Below are 21454 nucleotides of genomic sequence, written 5' to 3' on the forward strand. Positions count from 1 at the left end.
CCGCCCATTGCTTGCGATGGTCAAGTCTGCTCCAGCCATCCCAGGGGGGCCAGAGGCTTCTAACTGCACATTCGCCAAGACCACCCACCTATCTCCCCTACATGGAGGTCACATCCCATGTCCTGGTTTTCCCCACCAGGCTTGTGGGAGCACCTCAGATTGGGGCATGTAGGCCACAGGCCAGCGCCCCAGCTGCAAGGGCCAAGAAGCTTTTAACCTGGAGGGGAAATGAAAAGTGACAGAATCCTGGACTAGGAGCCAGAAAACCTTAATTCTATTTCCAGCTCAGTTGCTGACTGTTTGGTTGACCTGAAGGCACTTTTTCCTTTTCTCCGAGTCTCCTGCAATATTTATTTCCTGGAAGGAGAGGGGGGTGGGGAAGCCCAGTGAAGGATCTGTCTGCCCATTGTCCCGACTAGTATTAAGAAGGGCACTGGGGCTTCTCACTGCCCTTGGGACAGCGTCCTGCATGCCAGGACTTCCCCCGCCGGCCTTAATCTCGTACAAAAAAAGACTCTAGAGCTAGAGCTCCAAGTGATTTAGGAAGCATCTCTGACACCGGTTTTTATCGTCCTCCCCCCAGAGCCCTGGGGATACCCCGTTCGTGGCGGTGGCTAACGGTAGCCCGTCCTGGCTCTGAAAGGGGAAAAGAGACATAAAGCAGGGATGAGGGCGAGCGTGGGAAGGGGGTTCCAGTCCTCTTCTCGTCCTGCTGGGGTTCGGCCCCACCCCCATTCCACCCAGCCTCAGTTTCCCAAGCTGGGTCATCCCAGACCTGAAGTCCTTGCAGAACACCGGAGCCGTCGGGAGGCCAGGGGGACTGAGTCTCGGGGCAGGAAGGGGCTGGGAGCCTCAGCCTCCGAGCTTTTCAGGGCTCTCTACATTGGGTTATAGAAGAGGTTACATTTAGGGATGCAGGAAGAAAGATTGAGAACTTCTGCTCATATTTATTTCTTTTTTCTTTCAAGGCCTTCACCTCTGGGATTGTATCTATTTTTCTAAACCAAAATAAGCAAAACAAATTAAGCTTCGCTGATAACAAGTGTGTAGAATGAACAATAGTTTAAGTGTAAATTTTCTATGAATGTTGAGGATGCTTTCTCAGAAAGTTGTCACTCATAGGGAAGAGTGATAATGTTTAGAGACCTCTTAGGCAAATAAAAGGTTTGAAGGGGCATGTGAAGATTTGGGAGTTGATTTGGAACCAGAGCTGGCGGTCATGGAGCTGGCATTGATTTTCAAGGCCATGAACTTTGGAGGAATGGAAGGTTCTTTGCCCAGGAAGTCACTATGGGGTGTGGCTTCAAAGGCGCCTCCACCCCACTGAGCTGTCTTGCTTTGTGTTTTTGTTTTGTGACAGTCTCCCTCTGTCACTCAGGCTAGAGTGCCTCGGCTTCAGCCTAGCTCACAGCAACCTCAAACTCCTGGGCTGAAGCAATCCTCCTGCCTCAGCCTCCCGAGTAGCTGGGACTACAGGTGTGTGCACCATGCCTAGCTAGTTTTTAAATTTTTGGTAGAAAAGGGGGGATCTCACTGTGCTCCCAGGCTGGTCTCCAAGTCCTGCACTCAAGCGATTCTCCCTCCTGGGCCCCCCAGAGTGCTAGGATTACAGGCGTGAGCCACTACGCCCAGCCACACTGAGCTGTCTTAATTCCATTTGACATTCAAAGAGGCAGGGTGATGTTACAGTGTTTCCCCGAAAATAAGACCTACCCATAAAATAAGCCCTAGCAGGATTTCTAAGCATTTGCGCAATATAAGCCCTACCTTAAAAATAAGACCTAGTGATGGGCGTGGGTACGCAGCATATCCGCACAACTCATTTCATCGCAGAACAGTAAAGAAGGCGAGCAGCCCGTCTCATCTGCCCCATCGTGACAGCCACTATCCCAGAGGTGACCGGAAAGGTGCGGGCAGCCCCACCAACAAGGTCGGCTCCCCCTGTCAGGTCCCGGCCATCCTGTGCGTGCTGCAAGCTGAGGCTTTGAGGGGAAAATAACACATCCCCTGAAAATAAGCCCTAGGATGTCTTCTTGAGGAAAAATAAATATAAGACCCTGTCTTATTTTTGGGGAAACACGGTACCTACTGTTACAGATAACCCTAATAAGTTCCAAGTTCTCCAAGACTCCTCGGTCCCTAGCCCACGGACACCAGGTGACCTACCTCCTGGTGCCTGAGTCGGGGAGGAACTCTACTCCCAGTAAGAACTAAGCGTAATAACCACTTAGAGAAGACGTACATGCCAGGTTCTGTTCTTGGCACATTACCCTTTTTTTTTCTTTTTTAAGAGATGGGGGTCTCACTATGTTGCCCATGCTGGATTGCAATGGCTATTCACAGGCACAATCACTGAGCACTGCAGCCTCGAACCCCTGGGCTCAAGCAATCCTCTCATCTCAGCCTCCTGAATACCTGGGACCACAGGCGCCACCACGCCTGGCTCAGCATGCTACCCTTTTGGTAGGAACAGTGAGATGATAGTTACGGGACACATTTAATCCTAGGGTGGTTTGGCGTGGCCGTCAATGACCAAGTTAAAAGTCAACGCGGTTCCTAGGTTGCGTGACACTGGAGAGCTTCCCCACAGTTTGGCTCAACGCTAGGACGAGGAGGGATCTGGAGACTCAGTATCTGTGTCCCTAAGGCAGAGGGAGATTGGCATCACCAGAGTGGACACTTGGTTCTGCAGACTGAGGTGACCGGGAGCTTGTGTGTGCGCGTGCACGCGTGCGCGTGCACATGTGGGAGGACGCTGACGCCTGGGCCCCTCGTGGGAAGAACACAGCCTGTGCCCGGGGTTCTAGCCGACCCGTTTATTGAGCCACAGCATTGTCGTCACACCCATTCCCAGAGGACAGCCCTGGAGGAGAGACACACCATGGCCGCAGCCGGGTGAGGCGTGCGGGCTGCAGGGGACGCTGTCTCTCGCCATAACTGGGAAGGCTGAGTTCTGGAAAGTGCGTCCTCACCACGCCAAAATGGTGCCCCCGCATCACAGAGGGACAGGGGGCCCTAGGTCCAGCCCCATGAGTAGTCGAGCTGATGTCTTCTTCCAAGTTTTCCAGTCCCAGAGCAGAGAGTTCCGCGTGGCGGAATCGGTGCTACCAGATCTCTGGGGTTGTCCATTCCCTTCCAAGGCCAGGTGGGTGACGTCACCGGTTGCTAGGCAAGTTTTGTTGGGCCTCTCCGCTCCTTTCCAGCAGAACCAATTATTCCTGCAGCAAAATGGGCACTAATGCTGCCAGGTAGGGCACAGATTTGCCGCCTTGGAAAAATGGGTGATGTCACCAGTTACTGGACAGATTTATCAGGCAGGTTTTCTTCCACGTCGTTCTCGCTGTGTACCTCAGAGTTTTCTGCAATGTCGGAGTCTGGGGTCGCCAGCCTCGAGGGGTCCATGGTGCTGCTCCGCATGGAGAGCATGGAGTTGACCACAGACAGGATGAACGAGTTCTGACTGCTCCTTTTCCAGGCCCTCCACGGGCTCCTGTGCCCCTCCCTGCTTGGGGACAGGTTGATCTCCTTCAGTGTGTCCTCACTGTCATTCTGCTGGTGATCTAGGGTGGACTTCATCTCGGGGGGCTTAGGCCATTCTACGGGCTTGCGGGGCACCATGGATGCCTTTTTGAAGGTTAGTGGTTTCTCTAAGGTGTTAGAGACAATGGGGTTCTCGAAGTACCACCAGTGTTGAAGCGGGTGAGCTGCGATTGGCAGAAAGGTGAGGAGGCTGAGGAAGCTGACCCAGCCCAGGGTCCTCTTCAGGTAGGGCTGTTTTACTTCCTGGCTCTGGGAGCAGAGAGAGGCGGGTGCAGGGTGGGAGCAAAAAGCAGTAGCGGAAGGTTTCAGCCCATGCACTGCTGGGTATTGGATTCCCCAGGGGCCAGGAAGCTGGTTAGGGGATCACCGGGGGTGGTGGGATCCCAGATCCGGAGTCCCGTGGGGCGAGAGATACGACAAGGGGGTCCCAGAGTGGGCTGGGAGGCCAGGGAGGGAGGCCAGGGAGTCTCACCGCACTGCTGTTCCAGGCGATGTAGTAGGGGGCCACCTTATGGTACAGCTGTGCTATGCAGAGGCCGAGGAGGGCCAGCAGCCCGGGCAGGGTCACTTGGCACCACAGGAAAGTGAAGGTGGGCCACAGCAGGCGGCCCAGCTCATTGAATAATTCTTCCCTGAACCTGGGGTGGGGACAATGGTCAGGGGCGTCTGGGAAAGAGCCCTCCTCTGGCCACCAGGGCCTGTGGCCCTTGGGAAGGTAGACCTGCCAGCCCTTTGGTTTTCTCACCAGTTTCCAACTCTCAGGGGCTGCCAGATTCTGCGAGGCCCGCCCCTGAGGCTGGGCCCTACATCTGGCCTGCCCCACAGAAATCCTTCCCTCTGCGGCCTTGCGCTACCCCATCTCTCCAGAGTCATACTAGCCCAGGACTGCCTGTGCCCTCAAGACCCGCCCGCTGCCCTAGGGTCCCCCCTCCTGCAGCTCTCGCAGGGACAGAGGCAGCAGAGGTGGCCCCAACACTCCTAGGCCTGGGATGGGGCCCATGGCTGGGCAGACCCTGGTGCTGGGAAATCACCTCCTGGCTCCGTAGATCCAGGCCAGAGCCATGTTCTGGAAGGTCACAGTGATGACGAGGGTAAGCGGGACCACGAGGTCATCAAACAACGACAGGATGTAGCTGCCGGCGTGACTGGTGAAGACGAGGCTGCCCAGAAAGCCTCCCAAGCAGAAGAGCACTAAGGCAGAGGCAGGTGTGGCCACAGTGAGGTCTCTGCGCCCGGCTCGGCCGGGAGTCACAGTGAACCCTGGCAGGTGGGCTTGCTGGGGGGAGGGCAGCAGGACAGGGTTCTCGCTGGGGTGAGAGTCCACGGTACCTGGGACCAGCTTGGGATTCTTTATGAAGGTGGAGACGGAGTTCTGGAGGGGAATGATGACGGCCTCTGCGATTTTTATCAAGGTGGCCAGCTCTATGATGAGCAGGGACAGGAAGAAGATGATGGCCCAGAAGGAGGAAGAACCGGGGAACAACGAGACGGCTTGGGAGAAGGCTGCGAATGCCAGGCCCGGGCCCTCCATGAGCTGCGGGGGAGAGGGGCTCTGAGGCAGGGTCTGGCTTGGGGGTGGGAGGAGGGGCGATGTCTGAGGGCAGAGGAAAGAGGCACGGAGCGCTGAGTGTTTGCCCTCCTTGGTTTCCTTAGCTGTGTGAGCTTCACCCAGCGGCTTCATAACAAACAGGCATCCCAGGGGCCATGCGAGCAAGGAGCAATGACTTAGCAAAGACCCGCATATGGGCATATGGAAACGTGATTACGCTGTTTCCTGCCTAGGGGGAGGCTAAGGTGGCCCACGGGGCTGCCAAGAATCACACTTCCCAGCGTCCCGTTGGGAAGCGCCCTCCCGCCCCCGCACACACACCTGTTCCTCCTGCACCTTAATGCTGCAGGGTAGGGAGTGCTGTATGACCTGGTACTGGAGGTATGTGGGCAGGGTGCTGATCCAGTCCAGGTAGTCAATGGGGGGCATGAGCAGGATGTTTTCGGGGGGCTTGGCATTCGGAGGCAGCAACCCTTTCGATATCAGCTTCATCAGCATCGAGACATTCCTGAAGGGGAAACGGGAAAGAAGGGTGGTGGGGAGCAGGCAGGCCTCTCTGCTCCCTGGCTCAGTAAGGCTTCTTTGTGTCCACTGCTCTTCAATAACTTTATAGGAAAGTAAGATTTTTATTTTATTCATTAAAAATTTTGCTGGCACCATGGAAGCGTGGACTTCTGCATCCTTCAACACCCTGAACTGGAAGAAAAATCCTACTGTGGAGCTTTTAAAAATCCCAATGCCTGGATACATCCAAGACTAAAGAAATCAGAATCTTTGGAGGTGGAACTCAGACATTAAGTATTTTCTACAGCTCCCCAAATGATTCAAATATGCAGCCTAGGCCAGTAACCACTGAGTGTGGCTCAGAGCGCAGTAAGAGCCTTCTCTGGGAGTTAAATAACTGATTTTGGAACCTTCCTTAGTCCATTTGCAATGTATGGAAACCTTAGGACAGCTGCATCTCTGAGACAATTTTCTTATCTATGAAATGGTGGATAGTAGCATTTGGGGGGCTGTTTTCTCTGAGAATAAACATGCGATTATTATTAATATTAATGGAGAGGCTCTTGAGATTAAAGGCCCATGAAACTGGCAGATTGCTAAGGTAGAGGCAGAGGGAGGGGGACCTCTCCTTGTACCTGCAAGGCTGTGGTCACTCACTTCTCAACACAGGTGCTGCCACTGGTGGCGGCCCAGAATCCCAGCACTATAAAGACGATGGACGTGGTCAGCAGGGAGGTCACCAGGTTGACTAGGGCCACAATGGAGGCCAGCTTGATACAGTCGTTGCCTCCAGCATTGTAGGAGGAGAAGGGGACGATGGTGCCCATGCCCAGGCTCAGGGAATAGAGCACATGGCCTCCTGCCTGACGCCACAGGTCCAGCGAGGCTAAGGCAGAGAGCTGTGGGTGGGAGTGGGTGAGAGGCATTGGGAGTTGGCTCAGCGGGTGGAACACCAGGAAGTGGGCAGAGGGGAGACTAAGGTAGAGAGCAGAGGGATAAAGGGTGGGCCAGGGGCAGAAGGGGAGAAGATGTGGAGGAAGGAGACTCAGAAGCCTTGAGAGTTGAGGGAGGGATTTTGGAGTTCCCAGCCTCACCTCTGTTGTCACCATACGTCTAAGGCTGGCAACTGCATTTTCCAGGAAGAGACCTCGGATGAAGAAGCAGAAGAGGAGGATGTAGGGGAGGAATATTTGCAAAAACAGCAGCTGGCCAGGCGGGTCAGGACAGAAACCAGGAGTCAGGAGAGATGCGGAGGAGGGGAAAACAGAGGTAAGTATTAGCAGGGGACTGCAGGTCAGCAGGTGTAGAGAGATGGCGATGGGCAATGTCAAGGTGGCCTGGAGGTAACAGGAGAGAGTTATGGGAGCATTATTCTAGGGAGACGACACTGTTATTCGGGAAAACAAATCCATCAGTAAGCTGCCCAGAGGTGAGGGGTGAGATTCCAAGTAAAGATGACTTTTAAATGGTAAGGCATTTGGACACTTAATTCATGGGCGTTGGTTTTAAGGCCTATGTGTGAGTTCAGGGACAGGAACTGCAAGGGGGAGAGGAGCCAGAGAACCTTAAAGACTGTGTGGAAGAACTTCATAGGGGAAGAGAGAGGAAAAGAAACTCAGATTTGGGGAGAAAGTACCATGATGAAGAGGAAGGTGTGGCTTTGGGACAGATGAGCTAAGGCCCCCCTCTCTCAGTGTACCCCTCCCAAACCTTCAGTAACGTTGGTATGAGTGGTTTATTTTGGAGGCTGTGAAGAGATGGGGAGTCGGGCCTCTAGGGATGCAGGAAAGTTGAATGTTCACATGAACGCAGGGAGCAGGAGATGCAGGTAGAATTAACCACAATGATCTAACAAACATGCTGAAATAAATTTTCCATGTAAAGGGAATATGATTCAGGTGCCAAGGAGTGGGATTGGAAGTAGAGAGTGGAGTAAAATATTCTAAATGGGTAACTGGAAAAGAATTGGGGCCAATCAGCTCTTTTAGGGGTTAACATGCATTGTCAAATTGCAGGAAGTTGGAGGTTGCAGGGCCCAGGGGCTGAGACCGGTCTGATCTGAAAGGCTGCCTCCAGGTCTCCGTGGGCAGGGATGTGGGGATATGGGGTCGGGTCAGTAGCAGGCGCTCCTTCAAGCCGTCGGTGGGAGAATAGCAGTGCTTTGTAGGGAGAGGAGGGGGCAGGGGTCGTCCTCAGGACCCCTGATGGAGATGCCAGGGGGCCACATCTAAGCTCGTCTCTTGGTGGTGGAAGGGCCATGGGGACTGCAGAGGAGGAGCAGTCAACAGGAAGGGCTTGGATGGTGCTGGGGCAGGGAGTCTGGGGATCTTAGGGTTCGCAAAGGCGAAGCAGTAGTGGGGTCAGTGGTCAGGGTGACTTACCGGCATTGAAATCTGTGTCCCTGTGATCATGATTAAGAAGAGGACGACCCAGGCTGCGAAGATGCCCAGGGTGAGGTTCAGGACGAGGCCCTCGACCCCTTCCTCAATGTGGCCTGAGGCTTGCAGGGTGGTTTGGTACCAGAAGTACTGTTGGGTCACAGTCCGAAGGCAAGAGTAGTCTAGGGGGACCCAAGCACACAGGCACCACCTTACTTGGTGCCTGTCCCTGTTCTCCACTGACTCCCTTTGGGCTCTCACTCCCTGTTTCGTGCTCCTTGGTATCCCTGCCTCCCTTCACCCTGCTGGCCCTCTCTCCCTCTCCTCACCAGTGACACTGATGTTCTTCACCAGTGGGCAGTAGTCCCAGGGCAGGGGGTAACTAAAGGAGTTGCTTAGGTAGGACAGGCTCCAGGAGACCACGGTGCTGTTGTACAGGCTCATCAGCGTGCACACCTGGGGGTGGACACAGTGGGCCTGAGGGCTGGGGTGGGTAGAGACAGGGGCCCTGGAGACCACAAGGGGTGAGCTGGGATGCCTGTTGGCTGGGCCACTCAGTTACCAGTATGCTGGCATAGCCCACGCCGCCCAGCCAGGGGACGAGTTGCTTCCAGGCCTGGATATTGTTCACATGCAGCCACTGCCCTACGGTCATCTCCATGTACAAGAGAGGGATTCCGAATAAGAGAAGCATGAAGAAATGTATCAGGATAAAGTTGCCTGAGGAAGGGAGTCAGAGGCTGTGCTCAGGCAACCAGGAGACCTGGCCCCCTTCCCAGTATCCCCTAGGACTCCCTATGTGCCCAACTCCAGCTTTTTCCTCCCCCAGGACCCAGGAATCTAGTCTCCCAGCCTTAAAACTCCTTTCTTAAACTCAGGATCCAGGCTCCTGGCCTTACCTCCTCCATTCCGTTGACACAGGTAAGGGTAACGCCATATGCTGCCTAGCCCAACAGAGAAGGCCACCTGGAGCAAGAGGTTCTCAGTTTGTTTAGTCTGAACCAAGTAGTGTTGGGGGATGGTGGCTCGAATATCCTTGGCCTTGAGCTTCCAGGGCAGGGAGGCTTGAAGGCTGGAGGTTTTGAGTTTCTTGAAATGCTCTTCCTCTGTCTTGTTGGATAATTCTCCAAGGAACTCCATGGCTTTCTTCTTACAAGCCCGTTAACTCCTGAGGGTATCTTGGGGTCACCAAAAACAGCAGACTGTAAGAGACACATCTCAAATACCAGGTGGTAAAACTTCACGACAAGGGTTTTAGAGAAACAAGGGCCAGTGTTTAAATCTTGGCCCTTCTCTTTACTAGTTATTAACCTGGGGCAAATAATTTCATCTCTTTCAGACTCAATTTTTTCTCCTCTTACAAGCACATGAATTTCAAATATTTAATAACTGTTATGGTGTGAGCACTGACCAATCAGAATGAATGCCACCCATAAACACTAGAGTATCAGCTGAACATCAGTCCTGTCCAAAAGGAGTAAAAATGACATAATAGATATTGAGTGCCAAGGACACAGTATACATTTGATACACTCAGGTCTCTTCTGGTCTACTTGGAAATTTTTAGGCCCAAATAATGCACGTAGACTTCTAGGCTAGTGGTTCCCCAAACTGGCTATCCATCACAATCACTTGAAGAGCTTTAAAAAGATATGGATTCCTGCCTTTCATTCTCCTAGCCTCACTCCTATAGATTATTATTTTTTTTTTTTTTTGAGACAGAGTCTCGCTTGTTGCCCAGGCTAGAGTGAGTGCCGTGGTGTCAGCCTAGCTCACAGCAACCTCAAACTCCTGGGCTCAAGCGATCCTTCTGCCTCAGCCTCCCGAGTGGCTGGGACTACAGGCATGCGCCACCATGCCCGGCTAATTTATATATATATATATATTAGTTGGCCAATTAATTTCTTTCTATTTATAGTAGAGACGGGGTCTTGCTCTTGCTCAGGCTGGTTTCGAACTCCTGACCTCGAGCAATCCACCCGCCTCGGCCTCCCAGAGTGCTAGGATTACAGACTTGAGCCACCCCACCCGGCCAGATTATTTTTTTATTAGACAGAATCTTGCTCTGTTGCCCAGGCTAGAGTGCCGTGGCATCAGCCTAGCTCACAGCAACCTCAAACTCCTGGGCTCAAGCGATCCTCCGGCCTCAGCCTCCTGAGTAGCTGGGACTACAGGCATGCGCCACCATGCCCGGCTAATTTGTTTTTCTTCTTCTATTTTGAGTTGCCTGGCTAATTTCTTTCTATTTTTAGTAGAGATGGGGTCTTGCTCTTGCTCAGGCTACTCTAGAACTCCTGACCTCAAGCGACCCTCCCACCTCAGCTTCCCTGAATGCTAGGATTACAGGCATGAGTCACTGCGTCTGGCCAACTCCTCTAGATTCTGATTCGGTAAATCTAAGCTGGGGTATAGGGATTGGTAGAATATAAAAGCTTTGTTGGGGTTCCACTTCTGGAAAAGGCAGCATGAGGACCTCTCTGGACCCACTTCCTAGTGAAATAAGTAAACTTGTGAAAACTATAAAGAAAATAAGTACATTTATGGTCTCCGGAAATTGCTCTAAGGTCGTACAGCAAATGATTAAACAGTTATTCAAGAAAATATACTAAAACTCTAAGAACGCCGCAGTCTGCGGCCCGTGCCCTCTCTACTCCTAGCCCACTATGGCAGCTCCAGTCCAGGTGGAGAGAACACAGGACTCTTTTACTGTCTAGCGCCCAGGCCACCAGCATTTCTCATTCCCTTCCAGCTACATGTTGCAGAGGCTACATTCTAGGCAAGTGTGGCAAAAAGGTCAGGTGCTCCCTTCTTCCACCCAGCCCCCACTTTTAGAGCAGAGGATCTATGTCAGGCATGGCATTCTGAGATTACTGGGGCCCTGATCTCCCCTGGCCCTGGCTCATTTATTTGTAAGGTTGAGGTTACATGCCAGGACAGGCAAGTCGATAAGAACAGAGGCTAATGCCCCATAGAGCAACCAGCTCCTGAAGCAGGGGTGTCTCTCAGAGAGCTGCAGGCCATTGTTCCCACCCATCTTAGAGGTTTTGTCCAGAGAGAGAGGCAAGCCTTAAGAACTAAGAGCTCTCAGACCGGGCAGTGGCTCACAACTGTAATCCTAGCACTCTGGGAGGCCGAGGTGGGCGGATTGCTCAAGGTCAGGAGTTCGAAACCAGCCTGAGCAAGAGCGAGACTCCTTCTCTACTATATATAGAAATTAATTGGCCAACTAATATATACAGAAAAAATTAGCCGGGCATGGTGGCATATGCCTGTAGTCCCAGCTACTCAGGAGGCTGAAGCAGCAAGATTGCTTGAGCCCAGGAGTTTGAGATTGTTGTGAACTAGGCTGATGCCACGGCACTCACTCTAGCCTGGGCAACAAAGTGAGCCTGTCTCAAAAAAAAAAAAAAAAAAAAGAAAGAAAGAAAGAACTAAGAGCTCTGAAGCTCTCTCCCAAAGAATTGACTTTATTTAAAACAAAGTATGCAGAGTTCAAGCCAAAGGACACACTCAAAAATAGTGAAGGTACAGCTGGTAAGCAATTAAGTGGAAGCTGACAGCTTCATGAGAGATACAAGCTAGACTGTAGCTAGTATACTAGAGAGAATCAGGGAAAGAGACAGCTAAGATCCCTCCTAGGATCAGAACAAATCTCAAACACTGCCCTCAAAAGCAGCTTTTTTGGCTGGGCATGGTGGCTCACGCCTGTAATCCTAACACTGAGAGAGGCCAAGTCAGGAGGATCACTTGGGGTCAGGAGTTCAAAACCAGCCTGAGCAAGAGTGAGACCCTGTCTCTACTAAAAATAGAAAAAATTAGCTAGGTGTGGTGGTGCATGCCTGTAGTCCCACCTACTTGGGAGGCTGAGGCAGGAGGATCGCTTGAGCCCAGGAGTTTGAGGTTGCTGTGAGCTAGGCTGACACCATGGCACTCTAGCCTAGGCAACAGAGTGAGTCTCAAAAAAAAAAAAAAAAAAAAAACCAAAAAAACCCAAAAACAACAATAACGAAAAACAGACTGCACCTTTAAATGAGCCCAAATTTAATTGGATCAGATATGGAACAATTTATGCCTCAGAACATTGTCAAAAACAATAAAGTAATCAGCTGGCAATTAGTGGAGCTTAAAAGCTGAGTGTGATTAGGGAAAGAGACAAAAGAGTCCTCCTAAAAACACTGTCACCCCAGGGTGACAGTGCATGCCTAAGGCTGCGCACTTTGAGGATTATATGATAGGACCAATTGGGATTTATCCTAGGAATGCAGGGTTGGCCTAACATCTGGGGTGATATAAATGTTCTATATCTTGATCTTCATGATGGTTACATAAGTGTACACATACACAAAATTCATTGAGCATACCCTGAAGATTTGTATACTTCACTGTATGCAATTTTTACCTCAATAAGAAAAAAAGGTAAAAAAATTACGGGACACATGAGGATACAAGATAACACAATGAACTTAATTTTGTTTCTATTGTCTAAAAAGCAACAGATAATAAAAATCGATCAATAGGGATTCCAGTATTTGGTGTTATCTGTCTCAAATTCACGGTAAATATGCTTATCATGATCAAGGAAATAAAATACAATGTTGAGAACCTGTAATTATAAAATGATACAAATGGAAATGCTAGAACTGAAAAATACAATAACAAATATGAAGACTAAATGTATGGGTCAAAAAGTAGATTATACACAGCTAAAGAGATAATTAGTGAGCTGGAAGACATATCAGAAGAAAATTTCCAGGATGAAGGATAGAGAGACAAAATGATGGAAATCAGAGAAAAGGACATAACTGGATACGTGGAGAAGGTATACTATGTGTTTAATTGGAGTACAAAAGAGAGAAGAGAGAATGGGACAAAAACAATTTGAAGGAGAAATGGCCTGGGATTTTCTCAACTAAATCAGGGACACCTAACCACAGACTCAAGAAGCGCTCTGATTCCACAAGCATATAAATAAAAAGAAAACAACACCTAGTTTCAACAAAGTAAAACTTTGGCAAACCAAAGACAAAGAGAAAATCCTAAAAGGGAAAACTTACCTATTAATACAAAAGGACAACAATTAGAATGACAAGTAACCTCTCAAAAAATAATGTAAACAAGACAATGGAATGAAAAATTTAAAGTGCTAAAAGAAAATAACTGCGAATCTAGAATTCCATACCCAGAAACATATCCTTCAAATATTATGATGAAATTTAAAAAATTTCAGACTAACAAAACTGGAAAGAATTTCATCAACAGAACATGTGCACTATAGGAAATTCTACAGGAGATCTTCAGGAGGGAAAATTATTTGAGAGGAAAGATCAAACATGCAGAAACATGAGTAATGAAAATGTAAACATGTAGGAAAAATTGACTGTACAAAAACAGTAATAGTAACGTCTTATTGGTCTTTAAATAAGCAAGGAATTAGAATGCACAATAACCAAAGTTAGAAGTGTGATAAATGGAGCTTGAGTGTAATAAGTACTTTTCATTCTCTAAGTAGAGGATAAAAGTACCAGTTAATATTATTCAATAAGAAGTGTACATATTTAATATCTAGGGGAGCCATTAAAAATAATAAAAGTGTATATCTTCTAAGCTATCATAGACAAAAAATGGGCTAAAAACATTCAACATACAAAGAATGCAAGAAAGGAGAAAAAAAGAAATATAGAGCAAATAAGACAAGCACAAAGCACCTAATTAGATAGTAGATTTAAATCTAAATATATAAGTATTTACATTAAATGTAAATAGACTGGATGCCTTAATTAAAAGACAAAGTTTTCAGCCTGAATTAAAAAACCAAAATCAAACTAAGTGCTGTTTGCAAGAGGCAACTAAAATTTAAGAATATGAAATAATTAAAACTAAAAAGCATAGAAAGCTGTGTTCCATGAAAAGCCTATCCAAAATAAGCATGTATAGCTTTACTAATATATTAGTATTTAATTAATATTTATACATTGAATTATTACATAAATATGCTTATATATACTTAATATTTATAAATTTATTAAAATGTATTTAATATTTAAGGAAAAAAGCTTTCCCAGAGATAAAGAGAAATTTACAATGATAAAAGATTCAATTCACTAGGAAGACATACAAATTCTAATTTTAATATGGCCTCAAAACATAGGAAATTGGCCGGGCGCTGTGGCTCACGCCTGTAATCCTAGCTCTTGGGAGGCCGAGGCGGGCGGATTGCTCAAGGTCAGGAGTTCAAAACCAGCCTGAGCAAGAGCGAGACCCCGTCTCTACTATAAATAGAAATTAATTGGCCAACTAATACATATATAGAAAAAATTAGCCGGGCATGGTGGCACATGCCTGTAGTCCCAGCTACCAGGGAGGCTGAGGCAGAAGGATTGCTCGAGCCCAGGAGTTTGAGGTTGCTGTGAGCTAGGCTGACGCCACGGCACTCACTCTAGCCTGGGCAACAAAGTGAGACTCTGTCTCAAAAAAAAAAAAAATATATATATAGGAAATTGATATAATATACTTATTGCAGACATAAAAGATAAGCAGTAAAAATTCATTAAGGATATAGAAGATTTGAACCGTTTTTTATAAGTTGTATTTTGTTTTTCATTGACACATACTTGTACATATTTATGGAGTCCAGTGTGGTGTTTCAATACATATATACATTGTATAATGATGAAACCAGGGTAATTAGCATACCCATTAACTAAAAAACTCATCATTTCTTTGTGGTGAGAATATTCAAAATCCTCTCTTCTAGATTTTTTTTTTTTTTTTTTTTGAGACAGAGTCTCACTCTGTTGCCCAGGCTAGAGTGAGTGCCGTGGCGTCAGCCTAGCTCACAGCAACCTCAAACTCCTGGGCTCAAGCGATCCTGCTGCCTCAGCCTCCCAAGTAGCTGGGACTACAGGCATGCACCACCATGCCTGGCTAATTTTTTCTATATATTTTTATTTATTTTATTTTATTTTTGAGACAGAGTCTCACTTTGTTGCCCAGGCTAGAGTGAGTGCCGTGGCATCAGCCTAGCTCACAGCAACCTAAACTCGTGGGCTCAAGCAATCTTCCTGCCTCAGCCTCCCAAGTAGCTGGGACTACAGGCATGTGCCACCATGCCCAGCTAATTTTGTGTGTGTGTGTATATATATATTTATTAGTTGGGCAATTAATTTCTTTCTATTTTTAGTAGAGATGGGGTCTCGTTCTTGTTCAGGCTGGTTTCAAACTCCTGACCTTGAGTGATCCTCCCACCTTGGCCTCCCAGAATGCTAGGACTACAGGTGTGAGCCACCACCCCCAGCCTCTTCTAGATATTTCAAAGTGTACAATACATTATTGTTGACTGCAGTCCCTCTACTGTGCAATAGAACATCAGAACCTATACCTCTTATTAACTGTAACTTGTTCCCATTGACCAACCTCTCCCCATCCCTTCCTCTGCCCTTCTCTCCCCAGCCTCTCCTAACCACTATTCTATTCCACTCTCTATTTCCATGAGATCAACTTTTTTAGATTCCACATATGAGTGAGATCATATGATATTTGTCCTTCGGTGCTTGGCTTATTTCACTTAGTTTAATGTCCTCTAGGTTCACCTGCGTTGTTGGAAATTCTTTTTTATGGTTGAATAGTATTCCATTGTGTATATATAACCATATTTTCTTTATCCATTCATCCATTGATGAACACTTAGGTTGATTCAATATCTTGGCTATTGTGAACAGGGCTGCCATAAACATGGGAGTGCAGTTATCTCATTGACATACTGATTTCACTTCCTTTGAATATATACCCAGTAGTAGGATTGCTGAATCATATAGTACTTCTATTTTTAATTTTTTGAGGAACCTCCATACTGTTTTCCATAATGTCTGCAATAATGTACATTCTCACCAACAGCATATAAGAGTTACCCTGGCCAGGTGTCGTGGCACACGCCTGTAATCCTAGCACTCTGAGAGGCCAAAGTGGGAGGATCACTTAAGGTCAGGAGTTCGAAACCAGCCTGAGAAAGAGCGAGACCCCGTCTCTACTAAAATTAGAAAGAAATTAATTGCCCAACTAAAAATATATATAGAAAAAATTAGCCGGGCATGGTGGTGCATGCCTGTAGTCGCAGCTACTAGGGAGGCTGAGGCAGAAGGATTGCTTGAGCCCAGGAGTTTGAGGTTGCTGTGAGCTAGGCTGACGCCATGGCACTCTAGTCTGGGCAACAGAGTGAGACTCTGTCTCAAAAAAAAAAAAAAAAAAAAAAAGAGTTACACTTTCTCTGCAACTTCATCAGCAGTTTTTTTTTTGTTTTTTTTTGGAGACAGGGTCTTGCTCTGTCTCCCTGGCTAGAGTGCAGTGGCATCATCACAATTCACTGCAACCTCAAACTCCTGGGCTAAAGCGATCCTCTTGCCTCAGCCTCCTGAGTAGCTGGGACTACAGGCACATACCACCAAGCCCAGCTAATTTTTCTATTATCAGTAGAGACAGAGTCTCATTCTTATTCAGGCTGGTCTTGAACTCCCGGCCTCAAGCAAGCTTCCCACCTCAGCCTCTCAAAGTGCTAGGATTACAGGAATAAGCCACTGTGCCAGGCATTTTTCTGTCTTTTTGATAACAGCTATTCTAACTGGGGTGAGGTTTTGATTTGCATTTCCCTAATGATTAATGATGATGAGCATCTTTTCATATACCTGTTGGCCACTTGTCTGTCTTTTTTTTTTTTGTCACTTAACCAAGATTTAGGTACCACTTGTCTGTCTTAATTTGAGAAATGTCTATTCAAATGCTTTGTCTATTTTTAATTGAATTATTTGGTTTGTTTTTGTTTTTTGCTTTTGCTTTTTGGGGATAATACCTTCACCATCTGAGGGTTAAGAAAGACTTATTAAGCAGGATTTAGAAAATACCAACCATAAAGGAAACAATAGACAAATTCAAGTTCATTAAAACTCAGAATACTTATTTATCAAAAGATGCCAATAAAAGAGTCAAAAGCAAGCCACAGAGGAAGAGAAAACATTGCCAGACGCGAAGCTGATAAAGCTCTTATCCAGAATCTACAAAGAACTACAGATCAGTAAGAAAAATATTATATAAGTAATCCAATAGAAAAACACTTAAGAAACTTGAAGAGATCTTTTACCAAAGTGGTTGTCCAAATGGCCAGTGAACATATGAAAAGGTGCTCAAGCTCTTTTTTTTTTTTGAGACAGAGTCTCATTTTGTTGTCCAGGCTAGAGTGAGTGCCATGGCGTCAGCCTCGCTCACAACCTCAAACTCCTGGGCTCGAGCGATCCTTCTGCCTCAGCCTCCCGAGTAGCTGGGACTACAGGCATGCGCCACCATGCCCGGCTAATTTTTTATATATATATCAGTTGGCCAATTAATTTCTTTCTATTTATAGTAGAGATGGGGTCTCGCTCTTGCTCAGGCTGGTTTTGAACTCCTGACCTTGAGCAATCCGCCCGCCTCGGCCTCCCAGAGAGCTAGGCCAATGTGCTCAAGCTCTTTAATCAGCAGGGAAATGGCAATTAAAATCACAGTGAGGTGCCACAACACAACTGCCAGACTGGCTAGCATGAACAGACTGAGAATGTTGAACGTTGTCGGAGAGAATAAGGGGCCATGGGAAATTTCATACACTGTTAGTGGGAATGAAAACTTGATGAAAATTATTTTCAGAGATGAGTCGCCATTATCTGTTAAAATTGAAGGTATGCATATCCTATGACCAGCAATTCCACACCTGGCTATAATTGCAACAAAAAATGTTTATATGTGTTTAACCAGTACACACATACAGGACTTTCCTTAACAGCACTGTTTGCAACAACCCCAAACAGGAAACAACTCAGAAGTCCATCACAGTAGCATGGACAAATAGTGATAGTAGAAATGAACACTACACAGCAAAGCAAAGAAATGAACTACAGCTACAATGACAGGGATAAATCTCAAAAACTTAACATTGAGTGAAGAAGCTAGATATTAAAGAATACATAGGCCGGGCGCTGTGGCTCACGCCTGTAATCCTAGCACTCTGGGAGGCCGAGGCGGGCGGATTGCTCGAGGTCAGGAGTTCGAAACCAGCCTGAGCAAGAGCGAGACCCCGTCTCTACTATAAATAGAAATTAATTGGCCAACTAATACATATATAGAAAAAATTAGCCGGGCATGGTGGCACATGCCTGTAGTCCCATCTACTTGGGAGGCTGAGGCAGGAGGATTGCTTGAGCCCAGGAGTTTGAGGTTGCTGTGAGCTAGGCTGATGCCACGGCACTCACTCTAGCCTGGGCAACAAAGTGAGACTCTGTCTCAAAAAAAAAAAAAAAAGAATACATATCATAAGATTCTGTTTATATCCAAGTCCCAAAAAACAGGCAAGACTAACCCAAAGTGTTTAGGTATGCATACTGAGGTGGTAAAACTATAAATAAAAGTGAAGAATCGATGATCCTAAGTGTTAAGGTAGTGATTCCCTCTTGGGGGGCAGGAGGGATTGGTGTTTGGGAGAGGCTGAAGGAATATTTCTAGAGGATAGCCAATGTTTTCCTTTTTTGACTAGGACGATCAGGGTTTTTGCTTTATAATAAATAATTGAGCTGAACTTTTCAGTTTTGTAAACTTTCTTGAATATGTGTTATATTTTCTTTCTTAAAAAAAGAGAGGTATATTTCCATGCCAGAACATCACAAAGTTTCCAAAACACACTGCTAAGTAAAAAGTCATGTAATATGTAACATATAATTCCATTTATGTAAAAAAAATCCATATAAAGAAAATGATACATTTCAAAGTGTCTACACATACACATTTAAAAGCATCAAAAAGGCCGGGGCGCGGTGGCTCACGCCTGTAATCCTAGCACTCTGGGAGGCCGAGGTGGGAGGATTGTTCGAGGTCAGGAGTTTGAAACCAGCCTGAGCAAGAGTGAGACCCCATCTCTACTATAAATAGAAAGAAATTAATTGGTCAACTAAAAATATATATAGAAAAAATTAGCCGGGCATGGTGGTGCATGCCTGTAGTCCCAGCTGCTCGGGAGGCTGAGGCAGGAGGATTGCTTGAGCCCAGGAGTTTGAGGTTGCTGTGAGCTAGGCTGATGCCACAGCACTTACTCCATCCTGGACAACAAAGCGAGACTCTGTCTCAAAAAAAATAAATAAATAAAATAAAAATAAAAGCATCAAAAAGATCTTTCTGGCTGCTCTTTCTCACACTAACACTCTCCCTTTTGCCCCGTCCTATCCTCCCTCATCCAGATAACCCCAACTCATTACTGGTATCTCATCTCAGATTTAACTTCCTCCAAAAGCTGATCTTGATCACCTTTGCCACCTCCCACCCTTCCATGCTTTAATGCCTGGCATGTAGTTGGAACTCTCCAAAGACCAGCTGAGGTTTTAATATAGCACCTTAATCACGAACATCCTTACATGCCCACTGCAATGGCCCCAACAGCCCCTTTCCCAAGCAGTCTTGATTAAAATGCTTCCACAACTGTTGAAATCTCTCGGAAATGCTGTTATTTTGGTATTCAGATCTCATCTTCCAGACTTTTTCCTCTCACTTTGTTGGGCAAGGAGTTTCCAATTCTAGTTTGGGAAACCTGTGGCCCTTGCCCTGTCTCACCTATTAAAGAGCCTACTGCGCAGACTCCAGCCAGACGGCCAGTCACCCTCGTGTGTTGTCAACGTTGCTGCCAGCACCCGCTGCTGTGGTAAAGCAGCACACAATCGGGCTGGGTAGGATCTTGTCACTTGAGAAGGGAGGATGCTATTTGCAAGGTGGGGCTGTTTTGCCTACACTTGGTTTAATTCTGAGGTTTTAGTTTAACTAGGTGCAAAGCATGTACCATATAATCTTAAAAGATACCATGATTTTAAGTGTTTGCTGCATTTAGGTTTTGAAAGAGGGCACAGCCAATCTTAGAAATTAGATGTTACTATAGGCATACATGCATATTTTATATTCTTACAAATTAGATATTATTACATAGGATATGTAAATATTAGAAATAGCATATATGTTAATATATACTTTATGATCATGTGTGTTTCTTATCAATTGGATCTATATAGACTATGTATATTTTTTCTACTATATATTTCCTTGTCACAAAGTATTCTTTAAAAACATGATTAATATTCCAGAGTCATTCTATGAACCTCACAAAGTCTATTATTTGCTGAAGTCTTCCCGAAGGGCCTCACAGACAGCCCTGGTCAGTTTAGCAACTGGGGCCCTTCCTGACCCAACCTCTGCTTCCTGCTTCGGTCCCGCTTCCCCCAGCTTCAGCCACCCCCTTCTCGCCCTTTCAAGGTTTTGTACCTGCAATTCACTTTGTTGCCGATGATCCTCTGTCTCTCTCTCTCTGGGAGGTGTCAGCCCAGGTAGCACCCGCTGATTGTCTCTGGTCACCAGTCTGGCAGGGACTGGATCTGCGCAGTCTTTCTCCGCCCCCTGCCCTATCTACTCTCCTCCAGGCTCTCGGGACGATCAAAGGAGCGACAACCTGTTTGAAGGCCAGCTAAGAAACTCTTTGATATAGACGGGAGAGGTGTAGGGCTCGCCAACAACATCCCAACCCCGGTGGTGGTCCCGGTTCTAGTCACCTGCTGGGGGAAGCTGATGTCTCCAGAGCTGGCCCATCCGCGGCCTCAGTGGGAGGAGAGTGATGGGGGAGGGGAGGGAGGCCGTTGGGGGGCGAAATGTGTCACCAGGCTTCCGCTCCACCTGGTGGCGCTTAGGAGCCCGCTACTCCGCACCTGGGGTCTGTCTCTGTCTTCCCAGACTCAGGGCATCCCGGATCCCTAATTCCTGGCAAGAAAGGGAGGTGGGAGGCTCGGCTCGGGGTTCTGGGTCCAGAGCGGGGAGTAGTGGTTGTGGGAACAGACTCCCGGTTCCCCGGGACGTCAGGACCTGGGGACTAGGACCCGCGGCTGCGCCCCTCTTTACCCGCCACCGACGACGCGCGAGTCTCAAGGCTGGTGGCCTCCGCCGGCGCTTGGGGGGAGGGGCCGGCCAGGGCGCGCGACCGGGGTCTGAGGGTCCGCAGAGCCACGGCCACCACGGCCACCGGAGCTAGAGGAGAGTTTAAGCTTTCGCCGCAGCCAGAAGGCAATTTAAGCAATTCACCCTGGAGATGCTCACTCTGAGGTGCTTGCCTACAGGCCCCTGGCCCTGTAAACGCACCCGTCTGGGCTCCCGACCCCAGCTGTTCGCAGGCCACAGCCAGTCCTGGCCCCAGCCCTCTGAAGGGGGCCACCTCTTCACAGTTCCCGGTTTCTGAAGCCTGGCGATCTGCGCGCTTAGGGATGAAGCACAGTTCAGTTCTTCCCACCCCAACTCCCTGCAGCATCTTCTCTCCAAGCTTAGTCTTCGGGGAGGATGCCTGAGATCACCAGTTGCCAGGCAGATTCGGCCCTGCGGTGGGCTGAGCAAGGGTGCAAGGTTACCAGTTACCGGTTGCCAAGAAGATTTAGTCTAGGTAGTC

At 47.7% G+C, this 21454-nt stretch overlaps 1 protein-coding gene across 1 annotated transcript; it reads right to left on the reverse strand.

The window, feature by feature from the left end:
* Positions 1 to 2751: 2751 nt before the first annotated feature.
* Positions 2752 to 20746, reverse strand: LOC105865686 (orphan sodium- and chloride-dependent neurotransmitter transporter NTT5-like). The gene is made up of 12 exons (XM_012754475.3): positions 20290 to 20746; positions 8871 to 9149; positions 8534 to 8691; positions 8301 to 8427; positions 7975 to 8153; positions 6688 to 6798; positions 6251 to 6492; positions 5411 to 5597; positions 4870 to 5074; positions 4572 to 4731; positions 4013 to 4178; positions 2752 to 3789 (listed from the first exon to the last, which is right to left on the reverse strand). Exons 2-12 carry the CDS (start codon positions 9109 to 9111, stop codon positions 3295 to 3297), a joined length of 2271 nt encoding a protein of 756 aa, XP_012609929.2. The 5' UTR covers positions 9112 to 9149; positions 20290 to 20746; the 3' UTR covers positions 2752 to 3294.
* Positions 20747 to 21454: the final 708 nt, after the last annotated feature.

The sequence above is a fragment of the Microcebus murinus genome, chromosome 16 (genome assembly GCF_040939455.1).
Source record: "Microcebus murinus isolate Inina chromosome 16, M.murinus_Inina_mat1.0, whole genome shotgun sequence".
Lineage (NCBI taxonomy): Eukaryota > Metazoa > Chordata > Mammalia > Primates > Cheirogaleidae > Microcebus > Microcebus murinus.

Bases quoted from the DNA above. Each gene is read 5' to 3' on its own strand.
- LOC105865686 (XM_012754475.3), bottom strand. From the start codon at position 9,111: ATGGAGTTCCTTGGAGAATTATCCAACAAGACAGAGGAAGAGCATTTC. The intron at 6,799-7,974 runs GTAAGTCACCCT...CCGCCTGGCCAG, and splicing joins GGACACAGATTTCAATGCCG to CTGCTGTTTTTGCAAATATT. The intron at 5,598-6,250 runs GTGAGTGACCAC...TTTCCCCTTCAG, and splicing joins GGCAGCACCTGTGTTGAGAA to GAATGTCTCGATGCTGATGA.